We start from the raw sequence: 12,653 nt of genomic DNA, 5'->3' as shown, positions 1-12,653 counted from the left end.
TTCGCCGTAACAACATTCATACATTCAACGGTTACTTTATTAGTCATTAATGTTGCTGTTTTCTGTGCACATTATCGTAAGCAAATATCTCAGTTGAAACAGGTATCCGTTTCGTCAGATAAGAAAAATTTTAATGAATAAGCCAATATTCAGCCAAGCCGAAGAGTTGTTTTTCTGTCAGATGTTATGATCGTCGTGTTTGTAACCATTGCGTAACCTAATGACAATTCTTTTGTTGTCGTGAGGTGAAAATAAACAAAAGACAATTTAAAAAACTGGAAATCTCACAGAATGTATACAGCCGAATCTGGATAAGCGAGAATCCAAAGGATCGCGATATTTTTCTCGCTAATTGAAGTTTTTTTCTAACCCGAGGTTCTTGCTTACTGCGGTCGTCCATCGGGAACGGACAATGACTCTCGCTTTTAAAGGTTTCGCAATTGTCCAGGTTCGACTGTACTTCTATAACATCCGGGAAAAAATATTTATGCCGTTTCAAGTCCTTAAGGTTAAGAGATTCATGATCTTTAAGAGTGTAATTGCGTAGGTACATATTACAGAACAGGGGTACAGCCAATCATGTTATCCCTTGTACAATAACGCACATTCTAGATTTAATTTGTTTACAAAACCATAATTACGTTGTTATTTCCAGTTTACTAACTCGTTTTTATCTTAAAATAAGCATACATTTGCAATTTTTTTTTTTTTGCTTTAAAAATACGAAATATATTTTTATTACATTACGCTATAGTTTTATTGTAGGAACAAAAGGAAAACAGATCTGGTACAGTCTGCCTTTTTGGAGAGACCGGTTTCCACATTACTTAAAAAAAAACGTATAAAATCCGAATTAACAAGAAATTGTTTTATATCGTGTATCATACTAATATTATACATTCGAATGTTTAGATGGATGGATGGATGGATGTTTGTTTGAAGGTAACTCCGGAACAGCTGAACGGATCTTTATAAAATTTGCACAGATGTAGAACATAGTCTGGAAAAACACATGGGCTACTTATTACGTTTTTTCCAATGCCGCACGGACCGAGTTGCGGGCGACAGCTAGTTCTTTATAAAAATTACACAAACATATTTTACATTAATACAAAGCCACTTTTCGTAGCATGTATATTAACATTTATAATATTCAATAATTTTTTTTCTTTCAAACAATAATTACTTTGTCATTTTCTTTGATAAGTTCACGTATAACCTATAAGAACAAACGTGGCTCCAACTGCTATAACATTGAAAATTGGTCCTTTGATGCGTTAAATCGATAATTACAAGTTTAGAGACCACCTCATGTCATCTACTCATCATTCATTAGAAGTAAATGTAATTCTGCGCCCTTGGCCTCGAGATAAGGAAAAACCGTATTTATTGGCCGTCTTTAAATGTATTAAATATTTTTAACATTATATGTATTTTATATAAATCATATAAAAATACGAAGTCTTATTTCTTTAATTATTTCTGAAAAAGAAATTATTAAACAACCGCTATTGTTTAATTTGAAATTAATTTAAATAAGAAAGTTACTGAAGGGCCCCCGATGGGCTTGAAACTAGTCGGTGCCGACACCGGACAAATTTACGTGAGTATTTAAGCTGTTTATATATTTGTTTATGATATTGTCTCACGAATGTTTGATAATTTAGTAATCGATATTCCTTGATCTTGCAGACAGACCCGAAAGTAACCAAGAAATCCTTTAGGAGTATTCTTAATACAAGCGCAAAACTGTATTCAAGATATGTATATGAATATCTAAGACAAATCGTAGTTAATTTTTGTTAACCGCGCGCCATTTGCATTACGTCAGTCATATCTGATGTACAATAACGATTATTACATTTTTTTGAACAATCAAGACGAGAATTCGACGTTGATGAATAAAAAGGACGAGACCTCAGAAACTCTATCATTGCTCCTCGGACTTCTCCAAAATGAACACTGTGAGTAAATCTTTTCAATTGTTCCTTTTTTGTACATATTTTGTTGCTTTAATATTCTAATCGTGTTTTTTTAAGTTTCGTTTATCTTTGTTAATCTTAGTAATATAAATGCGAATGTTTAGATGGATGGATCGAGGTTTATTAAAAGGTATCTCCAAAACGGCTAAACGGATCTCGATAAAATTTGGCATAGATATAGAATATACTGTGGAAGTACACCTAGGCTACTTTTTTATTATTATTATTACTTTTTTTATTTCCGCGCGAATGAAGTCGCAGGCAAAAGCTAGTTAAGAAATAAAGGATGTAATTTTGTACGTTTCATTTCTTATAATATTATTATCAAATCAGTTGTGTTCCAAAATCATTTTTTACAATTAAAAATCAAGGGAGAGACAAACGCTAGTCGCGTGATCGATGGTGAAATGCCTAAGCACAGCTAATTAAAATTTAATAATAATGTGAATGAAGTTGTTTACACCCTATAATTTATCGTATTCTCTATTTTTCAGATAATATTCATAGGGCTAATATGTGTTTGCCTTACTTACATCTGTGCTATGCCAGCACCTGGAGACGTTGCACAAGCACTGCCAGTTGCAGCTTCAGAAGATTTACAACCTGAAGAAACGAAATGGCGACACAATCACCATCGTAGCAAGGGTTGGGGTAACCAAGGTTGGAGTCGTGGAGGAGGTTACGGGTCGGGCGCAGGCTGGGGAGGTGGCTATGGCGGAGGCGGCGGTGGAGGTTTCGGCGGAGGAGGTGGTTATGGTGGAGGTGCAGGCTACGGCGGAGGACGTGGTTTCGGCGGCGGAGGAGGTTATGGCGGCGGTGGAGGTTACGGCGGCGGAGGTGGTTACGGTTACGGAGGAGGTTCCGGAGGAGGATGGGGAAGATAATGTATTATCTCTGTGATAGACTTCAAAGTTTTGATTTATAATAACATTATAGTTGTAAACATTTTAATGGTACTGGCAAAATAGGTGAAATTTAACATGTTATATAGACAAATAACATTGAAAAGAAATCATGAAAAAATGGTTTTGCAATTTCTGAATTTCTACGAGAAAAATTACTTAAGCTAGGAAATAATTTTCAATACTAGTGATACGTTTCCATTACAAATTTATTTAAATAAAATCTATTTGGCAAGTAAATGATTCAAACGTGTTTTTTTTTTTTTTCTTATAAGTCCTTCGAACATTGACAATAATAAAAATACTAATCGAATGAAACCCTGAGTACTTTTCTATTTTTATCGGCACTAGTACAGAAAAACTAGCGCAAAACTACGACCTCACCTGATGTGCAGTGGTGATGATGTCGAAAGATGATACGCGGTGAACTAGCGCCGCCGTAAGTTTAGTAATGAACACGAAGTAAGCTAGATAAAGTTAAAATCTAATTCTGATTACCCTGACAGTTGCAGAAACTGACGAGGATTTCTAAACGCTTAGAGAAATAACCCTTTCAAGGTCAAAAACTTTTTAGATACAATTCCAGAACCAGTTTTATTGCACAATATTAAACAATGATTGAATTAATTAATCTGTCTGTCGATATTATGTAGTATCAAAATTACAATCAAATATCAGTAGCTGTAGCTAAAGTACGAAGACAAGTTCAAATGTTTTATCATTTTTTTGTATACATTTACTTCAAAAGGACAAACAGTCAATGACCAAATTTCAATCACATCCTTAAGCATTATCAAAAACTTGCTAAAAAAACGTATAAACCTACTTAATTTTAACATATGAGCATCAGTGTCTCGTCATCCATAATATTACAATAAAAAGATTTGTTTTTTTGAAGCCATTTAAAAAATTCTTCTCTCTCCTAAACCGTCTCTTCCACTTCGCTCTGCCCTCGACATATTCATCTTCTCTTGTTAGGGAGTTGCTAAAATTTTTATTTGTCTAATCTTATTAACTTGTTATAAGCAATGACTTGGTTGATTAAAATAATCAAACGATATTAATAAGTATAAAATATTTAAAAAAAAGCAGTAAGCAACATACCGATTAGTTGAGTAAGAGTATTACAATAGTATAATACATACAGCGCATGTCTGAACTACTAATATTATTAAGATGCACTTATATTAGGTCCTTACATATGAAATTGGCGTTTTGTATGGGAGGAACAAAAAGTCAAATATTTTTTAATATAATATATTTAATTAATCAAAGTATGAACCATTATTTTCTATGCACTTTTGCCATCTCATAGGTAGTTCATTGATCCCTTTACTAAAAAAACCAGTCGGACGGGAATCAATAAAATCTTTGAAGGCGATTTGGACTGCCCCATCGGAGTTGAATTTTTTCCCTTGCAAGAAGTTATCCAAATTTCGAAAAAAATGGTAATCTGTTGGAGCAAGGTCCGGGGAGTACGGAGGATGTCTTAGACTTTCCAATTGAAGCTCTTCTAATTTAGTAGCCGTCTGTTGCGCAGTGTGTGGTCTAGCGTTGTCGTGAAGCAGCAGTGGCGTGGAGCGATTGACCAGCCTAGGTTGTTTAGCCGCTAGCTTTTCCATCATGGTTTGCAATTGCTGACAATAGACATCAGCCGTAATAGTCTGGCCAGATTTGAGAAAACTGTAATGAACAATACCGGCACTAATCCACCAAACGCTTACAAGTAACTTTTTTGGGGTTAATTTTCGCTTGGGGCAGGATTTGGCTGGCTGGCCAGGATCCAACCATTGCGCTGAGCGCTTCCGATTATCGTAAAGAACCCATTTTTCACCACAGGTAATGATTCGGTTTAAAATACCTTCATTATTGTGCCGGTTCAGTAATGTAACGCAACAGTCGACGCGCGTTTGCCGGTTTGCTTCAGTCAATTCGTGAGGTACCCACCTTTCAAGCTTTTTAATCTTCCCAATTTGCTTCAAGTGAATTAAAACAGTTTTATCACTAACATCGCAGCCTGCAGCTAACTCGGACGTGGTTTGCGATGGATCCGCTTCCACAATAGCCTTCAACTCTTCATTATCAACTTGAGTCTTAGGCCGTCCACGGGGCTTGTTCTGCAGATCGAAATTTCCAGAACGAAAACGTTGGAACCAAAAACGAACTGTGTTTTCTTTTGCAACACGACCGCCATACACATCATTCACCCTTCGAGTCGTTTCCGCAGCACTAGTACCACGGCGGAACTCGTACTCGTAAATAATGCGATATTTTAAGTTTTCCATTTTGTAAAATGAGTGACGCAAACAGAAAAAAACAGAAGAAAAAAAACAAATGAATGACGCTCATCGAACCACAAATACATGAGTCTATAGCTGTACAAATTTGAATTTGGAATTCCTTACCAAAGAGGAGAAATTCGTGATTAAAGTGGCCAGTACGAAAAACGCCAATTTCATATGTAAGGACCTAATATTATCTTAAATAAAAAAAAAAATATTTTTGCTTAACCGTTTAATTAGCTGTTGAAATGTGGAGGATATTTATTTTATTACTCTAATCATATATTTAAGTAACAAGAAAAATAAACAAATCGGTGTACTGCTATTTTATATTTTTCCGACTGTGATTAATTTTTTTCTCTCAAACAACTTCAACAGAAAACGTAAATTTATACGAGTAAGTACATATCATCAAACTTTGTATTATTTTTTACGTTTTGACTTTTATTGCATAGATAGTTTGGATCCTTGAGCATTTTGAGACGCAAAAAATTAAAACATAAAATATTTTATAGATCCTGTTCTAGCAACGTATATTTAACCAAGTCTATGACACGGTAATAATAATACCGTGAGTGAGAGAGATACAGTTATACCCAATTCCTGTGACGTGACAAAGACAGGGATAACTATCTTGTGTCCCTTTCTGCGTACCAGGCTTTGGGGTTTGTTTGGAACAAAGGTTGTCCCCTACAAACAACCTAGGTTGTCCCTAGCAAAGTTTGACATTCGTGCTATTTTTCGAAAATTGTGAGTACTTAGTTGCTGTAATTGTGCAAAAATATTTTGATACTACAGTTTTAGTTAGGTAAAGTTTATAAAACATGGTATACTGCTGTATTGTTGGATGTAAAAGCCGTAGTGAGCGAAAAGAGGAAAACATAACCTTTCACTCGTAAGTACTGTAACTACGCACCTATTCAAATGTATTCATACAAAATAAGGAAGAAAATACAAAATAGTTGTTCTTTACAGTCTTTGTAATAACTAATATGTTCAAATACGTGTAAAATCAGCTAAAATAAAATCGTATTTTTCGAACATTATGCGCCCAAACGCAGATGTCATTTGTGTCAAATAATATACTGTGGATCTGGGAAACAAGCGGCCATATTAAACTTCTTTTCAAATTGGTTGGTTATTACCCGTAAAAATAATACCACCATCTTGTTGTAAAAATTACCCTGAATTTAGGGGAAATAAAGTATAGTATTTGTAATGTATATAAATGAAACAATTCACATTTTTTATACTATTTTCAACAGATTTCAAAATGAGTAGTTTTTAATTCTGGTATATGCTGTGTTTTTTATTGATACTTTCTTATCCCGTTGATTTTAAAGAGTATATTTTTTAATTTGTCCCATGTAAATTTTATCGAAATCGGTTACTTAATTTCTTAGAAAGTACAATCAAAATAGTTAAATATTAAGTAGTTTTACATATAGTGTTCACTGTAATGATATACAGAATAATTTAAAATTATATGACTTTAATATTGGTATGTTTTTTGTAGCTTTTTAAGAAGACTTAGGGCTTCGTGCATATCGAAGAAAAACAGGACATCGTTTGAATGCTGGTCTAATGGACCTAAGACTGAAGAGATGCCGCGCTTTGATGAAGCGGTACGCGGGAAAAAAATATCGGGAAATTCTTTTTTTTGGAGTCACTCAAGACATCCTTGATTAAGGCAGCCGCCGATATTGACATGGACCTCGTTCGTGCTGCGATAGACAACTGGCCGCGCAGATTGAAGGCCTGTATTCAAAATCACGGAGGTCATTTTGAATAAACTTTAGTGTCATAAGAATCTATGTTTTGTTAAGTTCATTTTGGTATATAAATGGTCACATAATGAATTAACTTGTTTCAATTATTTTATATTAAACATGTGACAGAATTTATGACCTGACTAAGTATTACTAAAAATCTGTTTACCTAATCTTAGTCTTAGTCACATAAACAAAAATTACGCATTGTTTTTTTATATTTATTACATTTATTAATTACAATATAATTGGGAATATATAAATTGGTATATATTAAATTATATCGTAATTATTCATTTTCGGGACAAAACAAATAACTGGTAACCCCAATCCTTTTACATATATATAGGTATAGTCTATAGTACTCTCTATCTGTCCCTTACGGGTGAACGCGCATGCCATATCTATATAATTCTTCATCTGAGTATTTAACACGTTTTATAAAACGAATAACTTCAGCCTATATGTTCAAGATGGAAATATAAAAATTCAAAAACAAACTCCTTATACGTTGGATGCGAACGTAAAATAAGAATAGATTATAACGTCCATTAAAAGATAAATTGCTCGCATTTTGTAGATGAAACCTGTTTAGGTTTATTGTTGTGATGCCCCCGCTCGCGGATAAGTGCTGTGCGGTTTATTCACCTGACGGACATTAACTAATAGTGGTAGAGCCCACATCCGGCATATGCTGGAGCTCTAATGGTCCACTCGCCCATTACAATACCACGACAACACAGAAGCCAGGCGTGTAGTGGAAGCGTTTTGTCTGATTAGTTTCGTCCTGTAGGCCAAATTTTAGTCTTCTTCCCTTCCTCGCCCTTTTCTAATAAGAAAAGGAAGGTAACATCGGGACGAACCGTATTTTAGGGAGAAATTCTCCATTTCTGTACGTTCCTCATGTGCTTCTTAAAGGTAAGCAAAGCATCGACATCACGGATACGCCTTATATATATAGCTGTATAGTGAAATCGGGGTACCACTTGATAATGTAAAAAAAAATATGGTTATTAGATTTTCTATTCCTATGTTGTAATTATTTCGTATAGCAGTCTCTCGTTAGAGGGGCGTAGGTGTAGCTGTGACGCCATACGAAAACGTTCGCAAAGATGTGAATTCATAATCCGTTTGTTTCGCTTCCTTAACATTCTCTTTGAAACTAATATATACAACAGTGTCACGACAGTCGAATCCCACTGTTACAAGAAAATATATCTATAGACATACAGTATATATTGGCAAAGCATGGCATGGCATAGTTTTTTTTATGTTGAGGCCCAAAGACATCTAGTACAAATAAATGACTCTCTTATTTCGGAATTTTGAATCATTCTCCATGCTGTTACGGGCGACAAATAGTTAAAAATATATGCACATAATATCTAAATATTAAAAACTGTCCATTAAGGATTACTTAAGCAAAAATTATATTCATAAGCGCATTATTAATTTTAATATGAATAATTCAAGCTAAATTTGGGCTTTCCCTATTTTAACTTTAAAAAATGGAACGTTATTCGAGCAAATCACGTTTCAATGTTTTCATGTGTGAGTAACGAATTCCAAATAAATACGGGGGCTGTTTATAGCAACACTATCACTATTCAACGGGACATTGTAAAATGAACACTGTAAGTAAGGCCTACAACAATATTTACTTAATTAAATTCTATAATTATATCACAAATTATGGTAGAAACTTTTCTGTATAGATAAATAATTTGAATTTTTCAAAGGAGAGGAACGGTTTTTACGGATATGTTTGTAGATTTGTATGTCCATTCTATTGTGACCGCCTGTAGCCTAAACTGCTGGACCAATTTAATGTCTACAAATAGTAAGTACATATAAGCTTGTTGTGTTGCTTTAAATATTAATAACTTTATTATTTTTTACAGATTACTTACACAATTTTGGCGCTATGCCTTCTAGCAATGGCTATGGCATTACCCACACCTGGTGGTAAAGTATTGCAACCAACGGAAGTTTTACAGCCAGAGGAGTCTAGATGGGGCTACGGTGGCCATGGTTACGGCGGTCGCGGTTACGGACACCACGGTTATGGAAATTATGGCTGGGGTAACGGATACGGTCGTGGATATGGTGGTTACGGTAGCGGTTACGGAGGTGGTTTCGGATACGGCGGCGGTTACGGTGCTGGCATCGGCTATGGTTTCGGAGGTGGATACGGAGTTGGATACGGATACGGTGGATGGTAACTGTAAATAGGATGATAAATTTGATTACTATGTAATATGATAGGAAGAAATATTCAATACATTTGTAAATAAAAACCATATTTACTACATGTAAACAAAGTGAACTATAATTAAATAATTCAAAAAATATCGCTACTATAAACAAAATAAAAAATATCATACCTAGACATTTGGAGTTTTATTTGAAACAAGAAGAACTGAAGTCACGCAATGTAAAAAAAATCTATATAATCCAAATAATAATCAATCATAGTGCAAATTTAATTTTTGGGTCAAAAATCACAGACTCAAAACACGAATGCATAAAGAACAAACAAATATTGACTTGATAAGTGTCTGTTTTCGATTTGTTATTTAGTCTAAATCACTATTGCGTTATTTTTTGCCTATTCAATTTCACTCAATTCAATTGTATCAAGGTAACTAAATCATTAAGTAAGACGCACGATTCTATACTAAACAAATCAACATATAACAAATTGCAACTCTAATGGAAATGCAAATTCTATGTCTCCGCTAAAACTCCACAGTTTTCAAATTATCAAAATCGCGTGAAATTCCTATGAGCTGTGAAACATTTATATTCGTAGTGTATTTTGATCATTTTTAGATTATATTAAAAATAATCGCTTAATAACAACGTTGTAATATGGAGGTCGATCGGTTCCTCTTCTTATTTAAAACGTGAAAATTTTGCGCATTAATATACACTCATGCCGGTTTTTTTTTTTTTTTTGTAAATGTCATTGGAACTTGTTTGATAACTGTAATAATGGTATAGAGCTCTAAGGATTATTTGTTTACTTTTTTACAGTCTATCTTAAGTGAATGTTCACATTCTTATATTCCATCATTCTCATTAAAATCGATGCAAAAGCTAGTTACACGAAGTTAGAGTAATCAATTTGTAACATCGAAGTACAAGGAAACATTATAGGCCGGAAAAATTCGAAGTTTGGAGAAATAAAACATGATAATGTGTAAACAAGATATGATTATGAGGTTGGATATGAAATCAAATTTCTCAAGAGAATATTAATGTATAATCAGCTTTTTGTTTGAAATGGTGATTGATTCATTACTTCACATGTTACATACTTACGTCTCGCCTCTAAAACTCTTCTATTTTTCTTTCATTATAGGTAACTTTGCTAATAAAGCATTAAAGTAAATTTAAGGTAGGTAATGAATTGCGGATGTCCATGGTCAGGGGTCGCTTCGCTATTTCGGCAAACTCAGGTGGCCGCTTGCAACTTTATAATATAAAAAACAAGATGTAAGTTAAGAAAACTGATGATTGAATTGATGGTTGTTAACAGCAATTTGTATATCATAGTGCGAGGCGTAAGACAGCCTAATTAAATCTTTGTCAAACTTATACAGGATATTAAATTAAATAAATATAAAATAATTTAGAATCCATTTATTAAATACAAATCCTACATGTTTTATTATTTTACAAGAAACACGTTTTCTAGAAAATTATACCCAGGTGAATAAACTATAGAATTACAAAAAAAACTCTTACATTCATCTAAAAACCTTGGAGTATCGTGGAGTTCACGGCAACGTTAATTTTAATAGTTGGGAATTTTCATATTGGTAAATTAATTTTTTAACACCAAAAGTCGACTGACAAAAAGGTTTTTCATCAAGGGTAATTGCACCACCTAAAAGTCAAACGTTAACCCTAATACAAACTGCCAAAAAAAATAGATGTTTGAGTAATTATGGACACGTAAAAAAACTAACTAACTAACTACTAAACTAAACTACTAAAGTAATCCTTAATTAATGCCCTAGTACTAAAATTATATTGACGATTAACTTAATTATCATATGAAAAAACTATATTTCTGTACATATAGTTAAATAATAAATAGTATATGTTCTTTTAATACAGAGAAGTCATTGACACACGCGGTGCTTATTTGAATGCACGGGAAAAACACAACAAAAATTGAATTTTTTGTAATATCAAAATAACATCGACTATTTAAGTTCACTGAACTGTTTTTGTTAAATGACGACTGATACCTTTTGACATGATTAATAAACTTCATGAAATAGATAAGTAAATGAAACTCAAGAAACAAATGAACACATACTAATTATTATTATGTACAAAAATACAGAACTTTAAGTGACACAAAGTAAAGGCAAACGCTTTCAAACTGCTTTATTAATACTTCACTTTTTATACAACGCTTTAATACTGTTAACGAAAACATAAGAAACGTTGTTCTCGCTAGGTTATTACGCTCGTGTTGAATATTTTTTTAACATAATCTTCAAAATAATGCCTAGTTTACATTATGCCAGGACAGTGGGTCAGTAGCGCTGGCCTGACATAGACTGTTTTGGTTTACTGACGCCAGTTAATGTTTTCATTATGCCAGTTGTATGCCAGCGCTGATTTTTAGCGCTACTGGCATATTGTGGGCAGGCATTAAAGGACATGTTTTATGTCCATATAAATTTAATTTGTTAATGTAAGATGTTTATTTGTATTAAAGAAAATTCATATCATTACATCCATGCCTCTTTAAAATAGCCGGCCATGCGAAATTAGCAATGACAATGTGTTAGGTTAGTAATTAGAAAAATCAACATCAAAGATATATTTATGTGGGATCTTTATTGAAAAAATACTTCAGTAAACTGCCAAGAAAACACTTTGATCTTTTTCAACATATCGTAGCTTCACAGAACATCTTTTCTTCATCAAATCTGACAAATGTCATCTGTCAGTCGTAATATAAAATCGTACTTGCTAATAAACTAAACATGTAAAATAATTGAAATAAAACCTCCTTTTTCCACATTTATATGGAAATAACTAAGACTAGTCGGAGGTCTTATATTATAAGGTCTTCTATATGTGTATATTAACCCAGAGATGTAATTGTTGGTGAATCTAAGTACATTTAAAATACCATTAACTTTTAACCATCTTCGCAAAAATATTCTCATCATGATTGGTAACTTTTTTTTCAAAATAAAACCTGTAAGAATGACTAAACAAAAATTCGACATGACATTATGTATTCTATAGTTGGTGAAAAAGAGAAAAAACCCACTTACTGGTCAATACACTTTTCAAATAAAAACAATTATCCCGTAGCCTAACTAAAGAGTTACACTACCCCTAAAGTTTGGCATCGCATTTACTAGCTTCGATAAGTTTCGAACCAAAAAAAACAAAGAACAAATAAAGTAAATAATTTTCAGAACATTTTTGAGTTGCACTGTAGTGATAATATTGCTTATAATAATAAAACTTTTATTTCAGACACATAGTCCATAAAAAATCAAGTGCAAATTAAGTAAATTGTGTCCACATGGCTAATACTGGACAGTCCAAACCCGAGAGTCCAATATAGAAAAATAGGAATCTCTGTCGAAAAAAATTTGCGATTTTATATTACACAATATTACACAATTTATGGAACATATAATTTATAAATTAGTTTTCACGCAATCGATATAAAAAGTT

General features: G+C 33.2%; 2 protein-coding genes across 2 annotated transcripts; both read left to right on the top strand.

Moving 5' to 3' along the window:
* Positions 1-1,755: 1,755 nt before the first annotated feature.
* LOC106716671 (glycine-rich RNA-binding protein 10) lies at positions 1,756-2,947 on the top strand. Its single transcript, XM_014510238.2, has 2 exons — positions 1,756-1,964; positions 2,477-2,947. The coding sequence occupies exons 1-2, from the start codon at positions 1,956-1,958 to the stop codon at positions 2,864-2,866; spliced, it is 399 nt and encodes a 132-aa protein (XP_014365724.2). The 5' UTR covers positions 1,756-1,955; the 3' UTR covers positions 2,867-2,947.
* Positions 2,948-8,475: 5,528 nt separating this feature from the next.
* On the top strand, positions 8,476-9,167 carry LOC106716685 (keratin-associated protein 19-2). Its single transcript, XM_014510253.2, has 2 exons — positions 8,476-8,569; positions 8,837-9,167. The coding sequence occupies exons 1-2, from the start codon at positions 8,561-8,563 to the stop codon at positions 9,155-9,157; spliced, it is 330 nt and encodes a 109-aa protein (XP_014365739.2). The 5' UTR covers positions 8,476-8,560; the 3' UTR covers positions 9,158-9,167.
* The last annotated feature ends 3,486 nt before the right edge of the window (positions 9,168-12,653 follow it).

Source organism: Papilio machaon, chromosome 16 (genome assembly GCF_912999745.1).
Source record: "Papilio machaon chromosome 16, ilPapMach1.1, whole genome shotgun sequence".
Lineage (NCBI taxonomy): Eukaryota > Metazoa > Arthropoda > Insecta > Lepidoptera > Papilionidae > Papilio > Papilio machaon.
Note: the sequence above shows the minus strand (reverse complement) of the source record. Positions and strands in the feature narration are given on the sequence as shown.